The sequence below is a fragment of the Xenopus tropicalis genome, chromosome 4 (genome assembly GCF_000004195.4).
Source record: "Xenopus tropicalis strain Nigerian chromosome 4, UCB_Xtro_10.0, whole genome shotgun sequence".
Classification (NCBI taxonomy): Eukaryota; Metazoa; Chordata; class Amphibia; order Anura; family Pipidae; genus Xenopus; species Xenopus tropicalis.
The window spans coordinates 121,318,340-121,335,834 of NC_030680.2; the positions used below are offsets into that span (position 1 = coordinate 121,318,340).

The 17,495-nt window shown below is 38.6% G+C and overlaps 1 protein-coding gene across 1 annotated transcript in view; it reads left to right on the forward strand.

The window, feature by feature from the left end:
- The first annotated feature begins 5,867 nt into the window (after positions 1–5,867).
- The window catches only part of cacna1i (calcium channel, voltage-dependent, T type, alpha 1I subunit), a 163,886-nt gene continuing 152,258 nt past the window's right edge, over positions 5,868–17,495 (forward strand). Inside the window, exons 1-2 of the mRNA XM_018093215.2 lie at positions 5,868–5,974; positions 7,847–7,980. Coding sequence (XP_017948704.2) covers positions 5,882–5,974; positions 7,847–7,980 — 227 coding nt within the window. The 5' untranslated portion in view covers positions 5,868–5,881. The remainder of the gene's footprint in view (positions 5,975–7,846; positions 7,981–17,495) is intronic.

The following is a 17,495-nucleotide window of genomic DNA, read 5'->3' on the forward strand; positions in this document are numbered from 1 at the left end:
TCTCACCCAGCAGCCAATCCCTTCCAACCCCAGGAAAACTTATCCCTCCCCAAACCTCACAAATCCCAAGTGAAGAGAGAGGTTACTAGCATCTTAACTCCCTCATGCTCTGCTTAAATATGTGTTACTGCACAGTCACAAGTATTTAAACTTTGAAAAACAATAACCTGACTAACAACATATAAGTACTTGCTGTCACCCACATTGACATATATTACAAGTATTTGGTTCCTACATCCAAAACTTTTAAAGTTTCCACTAATTAAAAAAGGACCAAGCACAATCCCATATTGCACAATGAATTAAATAAACATTGTTTTTCTCCAGATACACGTATGGGACTCATTATCCATAAACCTATTATCGAGAAAGATCTGAATCACAGGAAGCCTATCTCTCACAGACTTCATTTTAATCAAATTATTCTAATTTTGAAAAATGACTTCCCTTTTCTCTGTAATAATAAAACAGTACCTTGCACTTGATTTTAAGATATAATTAATTCTTATTGAATGCAAAACAATCCTATTGGGTTTAAATGATTGTTTATTAGACTTTAGGCATGGAGATCCAAATTATAGAAAGACCCCTTATCTGGAAAGTCCCAAGCAGTCTGGATAGCTGGTGCCATACCTGTATTAGAATAATCTGTAACCTGTAGTATGTGGCAGGAATGTTCAATGTGCATCCCTCTAGTGGTTGTACTGAAATATTCATCATCTTCAAGAATTAGGTCTTTGCTCATGATGGGGGGTTAATGTGTTAATGTTGTAGGGTTTACAGGCCGAGCAATGCTGTTTTCTGCGTTAGAGAACTGCCTGAATGAGCAAATCCTTTTCTTGTGCCCACTGCCCACAGAAGAAATAATGAATACTAGTTACTCAGCAATACATACAACATATTAATATTGTGCATTACACCCCTGCTTTTGTTCCTTCCTAGATTGGGGGATGTCCACTGTTTGGTAAAACTAAGAAAATAACTCCAATTCCAACCATAACAAACAAATAAAAGCCCACAGATGTCTCAGTTCACTGCCAGATTACAGGGAACAAGCATACTGTACAAATACTGCATCTGTGTTCAAGAAAAAAGAACAAGACAAACGTTTGTCATTAATGATGTCATGATGTAATTATACTTCAGAACTATACAGTATATATATATATACACACACAGCTCTCAACAATTAAAAATTATAGATTAGGGCATTTAAATCCACATCAAGTTATTATCAGGCACACTTTTATGCCTACCACTGCCCACTTCTTGGTAAGGCCTTTTCTGTACCCCAGTTTGGTACTACCCAGTCCGAATCATTGTGGATATAAGCAGAGCTGGAAGTAAGGGTAAAAACAGCAGAGGTGCCATTTTGGGAAGTGTGGGGGGGGGGGGTGCAATTTTAGTAAAGAATTATAGTGTTTTAGTTGGTGTTGTTTGTTATAAATATCCAGTTTGCACCTGTTTCTTGGATGCCAAATTTCCTCAGACCCATTCTGGATATTTATAAATATATGTATGTGTTTATTTTGTGTAGGTTATAAACACGTCATAATGATGCAAATAGATAAAGCATACCTATTACAGATATTTTAGGGTAAAAGATACAAAGATCATATGATTAACTGTAATTACATTTCACACACAGTGCAGGGCATAGTTAGACCGAGGACTGGGTTTGTAAAGAAACATTATGCCTGTAATTCAGATGGAAGTCATTGCTGTTAATGGCTGTTTTACAATTACTTCCATAATGCGTTCATGCTCCGAATAGGAAATGGCTAAACTGGCACTGATCCCATAATGCAATATTCCTGAAAGTGTTTGACAAAGTGAAAAACAAAGAAACACATATAACATTAGAGGTAACATTCAGTATTACACCAGTGAGGATACATCTTGCCTGATGGCTTATCTCTGCCAGATCTCTTGGGTACCAGTATTTCCTTCTTTGGGATGTTGTTTGTTAGAAAGAACATTGTATAATATAAAGCTAATTTATTACAGGTATGAGATCTGTTATCCGGAAACCCATAATCCAGAAAACTCCAATTATGGGAATGCTATCTACTATAGATTCAATTTTAATCAAATACTTCCCATTTTTTAAATGTCTTTTTTTTCTCTATATTTATAAAACAATAGCTTGTTTTTTATTCCAATTCCCAACTAAAATATCATTAATCCTTACTGGAGGCAAAACAATCCTATTGGCTTTATTTAATGTTTAAATGATTGTTTAGTAGAAATATATTATGTAATCCAAATTTCGGAAATATCCCTTATCCTGAAAACCCCAGGTCCCAAGCATTCTGGACATCAGGTCCCATACCTGTAATAGAATTGTCTAAACAAGTAATATTGTGCAGTAAGCACCATTAACATTGCTGTATATCACTATATTTATTATCCCATTGGACTTTACTTTTATCGTTTTATTTATCAAATTGTATTGCAAAATGTGTTTATCACTCACAGCGTCTCCAGTACTGGCAATGCTTTCAGTGACAAAGAGTGGCTTCCCGCCGTACATGGTATGCTACATGGGCATATTCATTGCAGTGCTACCATCTTTTTCAAAATAACAGTATATGATATAGTGAGGGCAGACACTGAGACACAGTTTTTCATTCTGTAGTTCTGTGAGAATGGGATCTGACCACTATGCGTCTTCGTAACCACAGTGTTTTGCACAGCTTGTCTGTTATCTGCTATGTAAATTCCAGCCCTTTAGCCCTATTTCAACCTGAATGGATAAACTGCAGCAGAGATTCTTAAGCAAATACACAGTGTGAACCCATGCAGTGTTATAGTAATTAAACAGTAGTAATTAAACACATAAAACCCTTTGGTGTTACCGGACCTTACAAAAGACAGCTTTTCAAGGGACAATCAGACAAAGACAGAGAGTAAAATCTATGAAGCCAGACAGTGAAAACCACTGTAAATTAGCAACTACAGGAGTGCATACACACACTCACACATATATAGGATGGATACTATGACAACGATTGGATAAGGCCCCAGGGCATTTTTAAGACAGCTGAGAGAAGCAGAAGTGTGGTAAATAAATCAGGAGTAAATCAGCGTTGCCCAACACAGGTTCCCTTGTACCTCTGCAACTAACCCTTACATGTATGGTAGTGAGTTAGCCAGTGGGTACCCCTAATTATTTTCCTTTGTCAACATCGCTCCCCCATTTTCTCTTCATCACTCTACCCACTTTCTCCCACCTTCTTCAGAACACATTCCTTCTATTCTGCTTCTCACTCTCACTCTCTCTCTCAGGGCCTTTAGAAGAGAATCCATAATCCAGCAGGATGTATTTGTGTGTGTATTTTTGCTTATAGCTTTGGAGAGGATAAGGAGAAGTAAAGGCGTTTGCAAACAAACTCAGTATACAAATCTGAGTCAAAACAGATTATCTTTGCTTTAAGAGTTATTATGGCGCCAGAGGAAGAAGCTTGTTGCTTAAAATCTCTGTAATGCTTTGCCATTAACTGTCACACAAAGTTTATCAAGCAGTGTAATGTGCTTCGACAAATACTGCCTGGATTTCTACATGGTTATTAAGGTGTACAAACATAGGAAACTGCGGTTTGGATTTTACAGCTTTGGGCATCAGAGTGTACTTGACTTGCAATAGCTAATTACACAGGGCAGGGGGGTATAGGAAGTGTATGTGCTGTACAGCAGCCAAAGGGGAGCTCAGAACCTTTGTACCAAGCTGTCACTCTGCACTTACCCTTTCTGCCCTGATCCTACATACAGCACCTCCAGTTGTCCATGCAACCTAAGGCTGATGCCACACGGCGTATTCTAGGCAAGAGGAAAAACGCTTGCCAAGAATATGCTCCACTACTATAAATTTACCCTACCTTGTGCCTGCAGCCGAATGAATATGCTCAGGTGAAGACAAATGTAGCCGATATACATCAAAAAACGCGAGCCTTCATATTTTCGGTGGATATCGGAGGATGTGCCTGCACCCGAGCGTATTTCATTCATTTGGGTGCAGGCACAAGGTAGGCTCAATTTCCAGTAGCACGGTATATTTTCATCAAGCGTTTTTAGGCTTGCCTAGGATATGCCCATGTGGCATTAGGTATTAGACTTAAATTGTCCCATCATCTCCAACTGACTTAAATGAGAACCACCTGACAGTGCCAACTTGAAAATCATCACTAGAGCTTAAAACAGCTCCCTGCGTCGTTGGTCCTAGTGTTGCAATAATTGAATACAGGACAAATAGCAGGTTACTTTTTCCATCGTAACCTAGGGTGAGAGTAACTTGTCTGGCAACAATTTACACAGCAAAAATGTGTCTGATCACCATGATAAACAAACAAATCACTATGAATTGCCTGGTTAATGGGGTGATTCATCTTTACGTTAACTTTTAGTAGATTATAGAATGTCCTATTCCTAGCAACTTTGCAATTATTCTTCCTTTTTTGTAATAGTTTTTTAATTATTTGCCTTCCTCTACGTTGTTCTAGCATTCACGTGGGGGTCTCTGATCCCGGCTGCTAAAAACAATTGCTTTCTGAGCTTACAATTGTAATGTTATTGTTACTTCTTTTTATCTTTCCATTCGGTCCCTCTCCTTTTCATATTTAATCTCTCATTCAAACCACTGCCTGGTTGCTAAAGTATACAAGACCCTAGCAACAAGAGATATGATGAAATACCAAACTGGGGAGTTGCTAAACAAAAAGCCAAAATAACCAACAAAAAAAACACAAAATAAGACATGAAAACCAGTTACAAATTGTCTCAGAATATTGTTGTCTATGTCAAACTGAAAGTTAATTTATAGGTGAACAACCCCTTTAACTGCCAAATGTAGCCTTCGCCTGCGGCTCTCCAACTGCAGGGCCAGTTTATCAGTTCCCAATATTTTTCATTGATCAGTAAATAAAACATTCTGAGAAGTTGACCCGTGCATCTTTCCTGTCAGAAAGAACAGATTATATTGTTGGAAATTCTTATATGTTCCCAGGTTTAGCCCCAAAGCGTTGTTGGGTCTGTAGGAAAACCATAAAGCAGTATGGCAATGTTCTTGAATGAGCTGATGTTTAGTTCTGCAGCCTCCACATTAATGAGTGACCCTGTTTCTTTGTTTTTTAATTGGTATGTCTTAATTATGTTTAATGCATCAGAGCCATGAATATTCTGCAAAGTGTATTCTAATATATGGGGCTTAGTGATGTCATTACTTGGTGATGTCATCATGAGGAATCAGCACTAACTCATGCGATTTGTGTCACATGACTCATTACCACTTGTGTATTATAACAATGTGTATTATAACAATGACGGTGATGGCCCACGGAGAGATTAGTCCCCAGTGGTAGCCGAGTTTTAAGCATGGGTGGGTATTCTCCCAGTGGGCCATCACCCTAAGGGGTACATTATTAACTGTGTAAACACTGGAAATGCAGTGCTGTACATTTGTACAATAGATTCATAGTACAAACAGGGGGACACGCTTTACATTGAATAAAAATAAACATAGATAAGATACACAGCCACACAGAGCTTACATAAATACCATGAGCAAATTGAGTTTTTTATTATGGTCCATATGTGCTACTTGTAAAACTTTGTGTTCATGTACTTGTAGCTTTGATATTGTTGGAGAATTATGGGTTACAATGAAAAGAAACTATTAGGAACCACTTCAAACTCAGATAGTACTGCTTTAATACCTAATTTTAGACCTGGTTAGAGATTTGACACTTTGAAATAGTTTGAAATGGTTTGTTCTGTACAGTCAAGAGAAATTCAACAGGGTTAGAGGAAGATGTGAGGCACATTGAAATGTATGCAAAGAATTTTCCTTGACCTTCCTCCTCTTACTTGGTTCGAGTGTCTTAGCATGATGGTAATTCTTCTGAACTGTGTAACCCTCGGAATGTTCCAGCCTTGTGAAGATGTCGACTGCTCATCAGAGCGATGCCAAATTCTTCAAGTAAGTTGAACAACTGGGACCTGTACTTTACAGATATATACTATTATGGGGGAAATAGTAATACAGTTGTTGCTATGATATCTATGCATATCACATAATCCTTGCAGCTGTTCTAACAACAGAAGCAATCGAGTGGGCCTGGATGTATAGGAAATTTGCAGCACTCCATGTTGGCATTAGAAAAGCTTGCAAATGTGCAATCACCAGCAGGCAAACAGCGAAAGTCTGACTATTATTTACTAGAACATTGATCCCCAACCAGTGGCTAATTAGCAACATGTTTGCCCAGTGGCCCCAAAGCAGGAGCATACAGTATTTTTGAATTCATGGCAAGTTACACCTGGTGTACCACCAATCAGAGCCACCTATTGGCTGGCAGCCCATATAGGGGCAACCAAATAGCCAATTACAGCACTTATTTGGCACCCCCGTGAAGCCTTTTCATGTTTGTGTTGCTCCCTAACTCTTTGTACATTTTGTGTGTGACTCAAAATCGAAACCTATCTATCTATTCACGAAACTGCTGAAAAATCTGCAAAACGGCAGAAAATCTGCAAAATGAGGCTACTGCACGCGATTTTTGTAACGCAAACGTGGCTTTATTGACGCAATTGGAACTTTGTGACGGGGACACAACTTTTTCCTCAATCTGCAAATTTTTGACGTGGAAAATTTTTTCAGCAGTTTCACGAAAACAGTTGCCAATGGTGAAATGCAGAATTTGCAGCAAATCCATGACTGGTGAAAAAAATTGCTCATTACCAGTCCCTAATATAATCTAATGGCCTATTCTTTTTTAATTTTTTTTCAAATGTTTAGAACCCTATGAACAGGGGAAGGGCCAAACCAAATGTTGGACCACATAGTGGGGCTTGAGCCAAAATGTCTTTAAACCCCATTAATGCTCCTAGGCAGCCTTATAATTACAGAGAAATTAATCTGTTGATCATATTTCTGTTTAATGGGCAAAACACTCTACTGCATGGAGTACTTTAATTTCAGTGCAGATAGCAAAAAAAAGCGATTTTCAATAATTTTGCGGTCAGGACTAAGTGATTTAGGGGTCAAATTTCAGTGATTTAATTAACCAGAACTGTTGTGCATTTAATTCATCCTAATGCAGTTTCTATATATGCTAATACATGGCCATATGGTAATGCCTTTACTATTAAAGGTTACGCAAGACTTTTAACAATGACCTGCTATCTTAACAATTAAGGCCTGACAAGAGGTGACATTGAGCCTGCAAATATAGTAATGTCCCTGCACTGCGCTTCAGCTGAGCATTTCACACACCGATACCATGTTAAAGGAACAGTAACACCAAAAAATGAAAGTGTATAAAAGTAAAATATAATGTGCTGCTGCCCTGCACTGGTAAAAGTTGTATGTTTACTTCAGAAATTCTACTATAATTTATATTAATAAGCTGCTATGTAGCCATGGAGGCAGCCATTCAAAGGAGAAAAGGCACAGGCACATAGCAGATAACAGATAAAACACTATTGTATTCTACAGAACTTGTCTGTTATCTGCTGTGTAACCTGTGTCTTTTCTCCTTTTTTCCAGCTTGAATGGCTGCCCCCGTGGCTACACAGCAGCTTATTATATAAATTATAGTAGTGTTACTGTAGCAAACACACCAGTTTTACCAGTGCAGGCAACAGTGCATTATATTTTTATTACTTTAAAGCTCTTTTATTTTTTGGCGTTACTGTTCCTTTAAGATTAAACACTTAAAGCTGCGATGAAAATTCTCAGCTTTCCACGACTGATTTATATGTAAAAACATAAAAGTTGGGCAGAGTGTGATAAAATGACAAATATACTGATTGCTTATATTTTATATTATCTGATATCATTCTCTATTAGGTCTTCGATGACTTTATATTCATCTTCTTTGCAATGGAGATGGTCGTGAAAATGGTGGCCTTGGGCATCTTTGGGAAGAAGTGTTACCTTGGAGATACATGGAATAGGTTGGACTTCTTTATAGTCATGGCTGGGTAAGTTGCTTCTTTCTTAATCAGATATTGGCAGTAGTGTTTTGGTGAAACATCTGGCTCATTATATGTATGCAGTGGCTTTTTTTTTTTTTTTTTTTAAATAATCACAATGTGTATGATTTAAGGTGAGTAGTAGAGGTAGGAGAACACTGAAGCCAAGAAAACAATAATATTAGACAGAAGATGTGAACAAGGAGAAATATATACATATATATATGAAGTACAGTAGATTCCCCAGCTTCAGTTACTGATAGCTAGTAGCTAGATTATTTCTAAGCTGTCTATAGAGCAACTGTACTGCATTGTGCTGCATAACGTTCTGGTTGGGTTCAAAAGTTAAAGTATATATTCCATCAGGCGCAGAATTCAGGGCCAGTACTAGCCCCTAGGCAGGGGCCTCCTCTGCATACCCTTGGTCCAGGTTCTGTTGTCCCTACCACCACTTGTCACCTCATGCTCCCCCGCTGTGACATCACCGCACAAACACGTGCCTAGAGCACCTGGCCAGCTTTGGCCAACTCTGGCGGAATAAGACAAAATGAAGTCTCTGGCAATGCAGAAAACCTGCAACCTACTTGTGAATAGGGATTCATATTATATATATATACCATTTTTATATGCTGATATCCAACCGCAAAAAAAGTTCTTCTCTTTCTGCATCATTTGAAATCCTGGTAGGGGAGGAGGGACTAAAACACTGATGTGACATATTATAACAATTTGTCCACAGCTTACAGACAGCATGCAGGAACTACATAACCCACAATGCATTGTACTGTTCCTTTCCTTATTGACATGATGTGTGCAGGGAATTGTGGGATTGGGAGGATGCAGGTTGGAGGCAGGCTGAGGACAGTCAATTACTCTCAAATTAGCCAGCCAGATCAGCAGGGGAACAGGGGACCAGGCTTAGGTAATTGTTCCAAACCATATTATTGTATCATGAAAATGCTGCATATTTTTTAATTGATGTATATTGCAAAGTTGCTTGAAATTATGTTTACTTTTCAAACAGCTTTAGTTGTGTTTGGGTGGAGTTCCCCTTTAATATTGTATCCGCACTACCCTAAAACCAGTCCTAGTCAATAACAAGATTGTTCTTAGGACCGTGTGGCATTAATGGTCAGATATAAGTCAGGCTTGCACGCCTGTAATATGGTATAACAAGCTCTGCAAATGATTGTGCTTCTGGGCTGTAAGCAAACCAATTTCATCTGAAATGTTGCAAACCACTTTGTGCAAAATGTCTAAGCTCTAAAATAAAACATTTGTTTTCGATAATACGTTCAACAGACAAAAGAATGCTTTTAGAAATAGGGAAAACTGCTATTATTGATCCTCACTGCGGCAGGTAGAGAGAATATTCTTGCCAGCATCCTCTGCTCGACTAGGGAGAAGAGAATAGGGCTGAATAATTAGAACAATTTCTCAAAATATGTAGCTGCTTGTAGTATTTCGAAATTGTATAGAAACGTAATTCCCTGTTGTATTTGTTCATTTGCTTGCTAAACAAATGAAAATGTTTAGTGAAAGTATTGCCACGAGCCTCCATGCCTGTGTATGTATTTGTGTAATGAAATCAAATGTAGGCTTTTCCTTGTTGCATTTATTGGAAAGGAATGTAACTTTTCCCCAGTCCTGTCTAGAAAAGTAATGACAGAACATTAGTAATCAAGATAGAATATGGAATGAGGGTGTGGGTTCGTCACGGTCGCTGCGAGAGTTTTTCTATGCTATCCACATAGAACATTAGGCATTCGGCATGGTACAGCATGCTCTGCTCTCCGTTCCTCGCTATATCTGTCTCTCTGCTCCAGCACTCCCTATCTCTCCCCTCACATACAGCATACACTTCTTTTTATTTAAAGGCCGCATTTCATCACAAGTCACAGAAAGCACACAAAAGAACAGTGATGGATTTAGAGGGGGATGTTAGAAGAGGAATAAAAATAATCCGATGTTTGTATCAGAGGGAGGCAAAATATATCTACTGAGCAAAACAGTATTCTCCTTAACATACATGTGCAAAGTAGTGGAAGGGCATTTGGAACTGCATTACTATTTTATAGCTTTTCTCTATCGTTCTGATGCCTTGCCTGATACACAGCACAGTATGATAGTTTAATGTGACTTCTGGCACACAGCAACATTGCTTAAAGAGGATCTATCGTGTGCTCACTGTATCTTCTGCCACATAAATACATATCTCTAACTATATACATATCTCAGTTTATAATATGCATGCATTTATTTTATTCATGCATGTTATATATGGGCGCTGCAATGACACCTAGTAGAATTCAAAGCTCGGCAGGCTGTGTGACTGCTTTGACTGATATCAGTCTTCCTTCCTCAGAACAATTGATTTGACACTGTAAGTGCAATAATGACCCCATATCGCCTGCAGGCTTACTGACATTTATATGGTTATGCCACTTGTTGAGCAGAATATACAATGTGACAGAGCCAAGTAAATACAGTCTGTGTATATTTGGAATGTACAAGTCCTTACCATTCACAGGGCTGTGTTCTACTTATGCTGTAAACTACATTTTTTTACATCTGGGCATGGCTCATGAGAAAAGTTTGGGGATCCCTGCCCTAGTTATCAGGCAGAAGCTGACTATGAAGATCTTCATTCATCCATAGTATATCTAGCATAAGTAAAATCTATGGTAAATCTAAAGCAACTAAGTATAAGTAAATTTAAAGCTGTTATCTTACTTACATACATAGTTACGTAGTTACATAGGGTTGAAAAAAGACCAGTGTCCATCAAGTTCAACCCATCCAAGTAAACCCAGCACACCTAACCCACACCTACCAATCTATACACTCACATATATAAACTATAAATACAACCACTAGTACTAACTGTAGATATTAGTATCACAATAGCCTTGGATATTCTGATTGTTCAAGAACTCATCTAGGCCCCTCTTAAAGGCATTAACAGAATCTGCCATTACCACATCACTAGGAAGGGCATTCCCCAACCTCACTGCCCTCACCGTGAAAAACCACCTACGCTGCTTCAAATGGAAGCTCCTTTCCTCTAATCTAAAGGGGTGACCTCTGGTGCGTTGATTGTTTTTATGGGAAAAAAGAACATCCCCAACTGCCTATAATCCCCTCTAATGTACTTGTACAGAGTAATCATGTCCCCTCGCAAGCGCCTCTTTTCCAGAGAAAACAACCTCAACCTCGACAGTCTCACCTCATAGTACATATCTTTTTTATTGCCCCATAGGTTAGTGACCACTTTCTGAAACACTTTATTATGGTTATTGGAAAGGGGTGGTCCTTCCTCTTTGGGCTTCCATCCTTTGTCCAGGTGGATGTGTCTGGGAAACCTAGTCAAGTAATACAATGGCACTCAGGGCTACAAACGGGACAAGCCGTTAATTCAAATTTTATTGCGGTAGTGCACTACCGCAATAAAATTTGAATTAAGGGCTTGTCCCATTTGTAGCCCTGAGTGCCATTGTATTACTTGACAATTTCTGGACTTTTGGAGGGTGCCGATCCCTCTGGCAGTGAGCACCGGGCACTTAACTCATTCTGGAGAGTTAAGGGTGTGCGAGGAAGGTCTCTGTTGTAGGCTCTGGGAAACCTAGTGTCACAAGGTGCTATAAACAGTTCTGCTGTAGAGGGACAACCCTTCTATTAAAAGTTGGGAACAGGGACAGCCAAAGAGAGATTTAGTCAGATTACAGGACTAGTTTTGTCAGAGAATGTTCTAGAAATGTAACATAGTAGGAAATCTAGAAATAGCAGCATTATGCTCCACCCTAGGATTGATAGCTGGAGGTGGCATTACTGCCCTAAAGTAAAGACATCATAGTACTGAATAAGGCTTCAGGCTATTGTGTTTCATGCCTTAAACCATTTCTGCTAGAGGGAACCCTGACCTATAAAACCTACCAAGCAGTCTCCACAGCAGTTTCACAGAACTCTGCTCTACCTATGACTGTATCTGACATGTACAAGTACCACCTCCTTGATCTATGAGTATAAACCCTGTGGAGTGTCCTGTTTGTATTTCTATACAGAAAGAGGTTGTGGGAGCACTCCAAGGCTAAATAAAGTATACAAATACAATGGAAGTGCAACTGATCTGGCCAAATTAACTACAAACATACAAAAAGACAAAAGGGATTGATCAATGCACATTCCCTGGTCCCCTGTTTCATAAGTAAATTGTCTATTAGTTTCATGCTAGAGCATACAGTATATTGACAAGAAACAGGGGTTTTTAGTTACAAAATTATGATCATAAGATTGGTAAGCCCTGTTTGTATTTCTACACAAAATTAGAGAGCGGTAGTTGCGCAACCCCCTCATTCTTCCTCCTCTTCTTAGCGAGGGCCCATTTGGGAAAAAGAGTCAAGTGTGAACCATTTTCTACCTTCACAAACTGAAAAGACTTATCTGAAGCCAAGATAGGGTTAGTTTTTTACATACATATATCATGCATGATATTCTTGAACAGTAGCCTTTCCAAGCACCATGTGTGCAGCAAACCTGCTGGCAACTGGCAGAGAAAGGGATTCAATTTATTACTAACACAAGAATAAAAAAGGGATTGTATTGGAAGAGCAATGTTGTTTTATTAATACTGTGGTGGTTAAATGGAGAATCTCATAGCTAAAGGGCTCTAGGGGCTTGGTGGCGTAATTATTTATTTGTATATTCATTTTTTCACTCTTAGAAAATTGTAATTATTTGTTTAGGGGAATGTAGACTGAAGAAAATTGATTCCTGTCTCCAGTAGGGAAATCATATCCTGAATCTATGAACCAACACTGTAGTAGAACCATTAATCTGTAACCTTTTATTTTCTCACTTGCCATCCTTGCTATCCAATTCTTTCATAAAACATTGCAAAAGTATCTGGCATGGATGGGAATTCTACAACTTTACATCTTTACTTATATGTTAGGCATTATGTAGAGTAAAAGTGCCCATACACGTTCAGATCTGCTCGCCTGGCGATGTCACCAAGTGAGCAGATCTTCTTCCGATATCCCCCTCCTACTGGTGGGCGATACCGGGTGAATTAAGGCTAATTCGGTTGTTTGGCCCTGGGGCCAAACGATCAAATTAGAATGCCGGTAATAGGCGCAATCGGTTCAGGGACCACATCAATGAGCCGATACGGTCCCTGATCTGACTACATTTTTTAACCTGCCTGATCGATATCTGCCCGATTTCAGGCCAGATGTCGGTCAGGCAGGCCTGTCGCTTGTGCGCCTACACGGGCCGATAAGCTGCCAAATCAGTCTAAGGGACCAATATCAGCAGCTACAATTGGCCCGTGTATGGCCACCTTAACACATCCCAAAAGCACTGCTTTTGTTAGTATTGCTGCAATTCTGCAATGTCAAAAGAATTGACTACTTGTATCTGTATAGTTCTACCGGTTTATCGCCAGTACATTTTTTTGCAATTATTTTTGCATATGCATATCTTCAATCAGTGCTGGGAGAAAGTATTGGAGCTAAAAATGGCGACCACAAACTCCATGGAATCCTTAACTCTTCAATAGGGAATATGGAAAGTAGCTGGAGAATTTGAAAGAAAAATTATTATGGTTTCCTTCTCATTTAAGGGCAATGTCACACAGGAGGGCTGAATCACTAAAGTGCGATAAAATAAGCGCTATTTATAGCATGCATTAAAAATTTTATCGCTTCTTATTTTCCGCGACAATGCACGATTCACTAAAAGGATACTTGCGTTAATATAGATGCGATGCTGTTTGCGTTATTTAAGTCGCAAAGACTATTTTTGTGCGGTATTTGACACAATGCACACTAATTAACACAGTGCGCACAAATTGTCACCGCGTGTGAAAAAACGCACACCATATTAGCCATACACGTCATTACTTTCGGAAAACTACTGTTAATAATGCCCATTTCCCTGCAAACTGGAGGCTGCATCACTCTGGGGCCAACACAGACTTGAATAAATCCCACTGCAAACGCCATATTGTGTTGCCAAAAGCTCACAAACCGCAATTTTCTTTAAGTACCGCCTGCCCCAAGTAGGTGTTAATATTCGCATAGACTAATGCGATATTTAGCACGTTTAATGCTTCATATGTATTTGTGAATCATGCGTTAATACTATTTCTATTTGCTAATTAAAGCAATGCGTTAAAAAAAACGCATTTGGTTGCGTGCTATTTAACGCACGCGATATGCGACTTAACGCATGCGATATCGTGCAGTTTTTTCGTGTCAATTTTAACACAAAAATGCATGCAATAACGCTTATTGCACTTTAGTGAATCAACCCTAGGATGTTTTGTCCACCACTCCTATTTGGCTGAAACTAGTGATGAGCGATTTTTTTTCACCAGGCATGGATTCACTGCAAAATTCCACATTTCACCATTGGCGATTTTTTTTTTTCCTATTGGATGCACACAGAGTGGTGATAGGGGAACCTCAGTGTCAAAACGCTTGCTTGACCAGACTGAAAATGTTTTACCTTTCAGAACTTGCTATATTTTTGCATTCTACTCTAGCTGTCCTGCTCCAAACTGTTGTAGACAGAATCTGGTAAGAGAGGACATGTTAGCAATGATTCTGGACCCTTTTTGCCACAGATTGTACTTACGTTCCGGGCTGGATCTAGAGGGAGACAAAATGTGCCTTGGGTGGTATGCTGAAGTGGTGTCCAGATGGAGCATATATCCCCATATAACAGTAAACTACCTAGGTCTATTCTGACCCTCTGCTAGTCATATTCCAGTCCTCTGGCCAGGTGCTTGTGCCAATGGAACCATAGCAGCCAGATAATAGTTTGAATTCTAAACCTTAGAGTTGCAGAACAAAATGCTAAATATTTTTAAGGGTAGCTGCTTCTTTAACAAGATCCCAAAATGTAATACAACTTTGCATTTAGAGAATATTTTGATGTCTGTGATACATTTTAATCCACCATCATGTTTAATTATAATGAGTTCTGGATTAAGAGGATTCCAGTCTGTACTACAGTAGTGTCTTCTCAAAGCAGCACTAAACCTGAGCTACTTACTGATTTATATATGTGAGAGCTGCCGGTAATATAACATTCCCCCATTACATATGCATGACTTCAGGATTTAAAAAGCTAAAGAAATCTGACACAAAGTTGTGATCACAGGATAAAAAATGTAAAATGTAAAACTTCCAAACTTCCAAAAAATCCAAACTTGCACTGAGTTACACTCTAATGATCCATCAACACCGATCATTAAAATGAACAAAATATATGTCATGTGACTTCTTTTTGGAGCAAATTGTAAGGGTGCATTTGCTTTATCTGTAGCTAGAGATAAATGCATGTGTTTAAAGTTCTGAAAGTAAAAGCATTTTTAAGCATGTAAGAAGCGCAGAATTGTTTCACAACTGCAGGTCCTTAATTATTTCCAGGTCTCCAATTGAAAAAGAACTTCAAGCTGCTTTAAAATGGCTGCTTGTGCACTAACACAGCTCTTATGAAAGAACAGAGTGTCTTGATTTTTTTGGGGGGGTGCTGTTTTAGTAACCAACCTAATTTCTAATTGCCAAAGATTTGGAAAAAGATTTAGTGCATTTTTTAAAAATAATCTGACAAATACCCTCAGCTGAGTTAACACTACAGCACCAGTCCAGAATGGCTGTGTTTTCTTCGACCAACATTGCTATTCACAGTAATGAAGCCAAAGCAGCAGGGGTTAGAACCAGTAGGAAACACACAAAAGATTTCAAAGAGAGAAAGCAAAAGCAATTCAGTGAATGCAGTGAATCTGAAGGGTCACAGTCATTATTGCATCAAGTGACAAGTCTCTAGACAAGTCAGCAGTATTAAGACATATAGATGCTAATCCTTGAGATAAGAAATAAAATACATTAAGCCAATGATGGAGCAAGGTTGGCCTGCAGCTGTAGGATAGTGCACCTTGACACTTTCATATACTTGGATTAGGAAACCTTTTAGCAAGCTCTTCCAAACCCATTCTTTGCACAAGGCACCAACTATCTAGTAGTCTAGAACAAAAGAGCTTCAGATATTCTGACAAAGTCACAATGGGCAAATTCTAATAAAATGCTTTAGGAATGGGCTAGATCTTTGCCAATCCATGTGCCCCATGGTACTATGTCACTATTACCCACTGTCTGGAAGAGTTAGTGCCAGTCAAGGACCAACTTACATAAGAAGTGAGGCGAGAGAACTGTATTTAACTATAATATACATTTCTGCAAAGATCTGCAGGAATGTTTTGGCACTATATAAATAATCAGATAAATAAATTAAAAAAATATACTAGGCATTTTCTATTGTGGCCCACTTTAATAGAGATCAGTGCCAGTAGTTGGCTAACTGGACTGTACTGAACTAAACAAATAAGCATTTCTTCTAGTGATTGGTGACATTTTTTTGTGTCTCTTAACAAGATCATATGACAGTATGGATCTGCTCCAACTATACAACAAAGCTATGTTTGATTCTACTAGAAATGTCCAATTTCCGCGAATTTCCACATTTTACCATTGCTGTTTTTTTGTAAAACAGGCACAAAAAATTGCCATGGCCAATAAATTGCAGCGTGACAAAAAAAAGTTGAGTGGGGCCAAAAAAATTACGCACATCAAAAAAAATGCCCACAGCAACTTTTTTTCAAAACGTTTTAAAAGTTTCACAAATTTTTCTGCCAGGAAAGTTAGCTTGTATGGCATTTGTATAGTCTCCTTTATTCACTATTCTAAGTTGCTGATATCTATTGTTGTCAACCTTGAATAGTCAGCTTGTGACGAGGACTAACTACATCACATGGGCTTTGTGACTTTGTCACCTGGAAATGATCTTTTGGTGGAAAGTGGCAGTAATGGTAATGTTAAATATTTTCTATTCAGGTAAATGGGAGGTGGCAGATGCAGTTCTAGACACTTCTCTACTGTCTATAATATGCCAGTCAGGAAAATGCCCTGTGTGCCATCAATCCCAAAACCTTTAACAATGTTTCTATAGCCCTTAAGTATCATCCCACCACCCCACACTCAAATTATTTACCCACTTCTGTGCCTGAAACATGTAGGGCTTTAAGGCTTAGATTGGCTAAGTATTTCTTAAGCACAAAGACTTGGCATGAGTCTCATTCAGTTCTGTGGCTTTCAGTGACTCCCTGTGGCTCCCACTGGCTTCCACTAGCTCAGCTCTTCTCTTTTATTGCTTTATCTTTCCAATGTAATATTGTAGAATGTCTTAGTGTAATTACTCTCTTATAATATTCATAGGATATTAATGAAATTACATGCAAAGGGTAAGGCAATCCATTGGTTGGCAGATTTAGCCCTCAAATTTCTTTTTTTTTCGTTTTGGATGTTCCTCCACCTTCTTCATGAAAGCATTCATCTGATATTTGCTCAGTGAAATTAAGATTGCTCTTTGAATAGAAGACATAACTATAAAGCTGCAATACATTACACACCAGCTGTTATTAGCTGAAGACAAAACTATTCCCAAAGTGCTATCCAGAAATT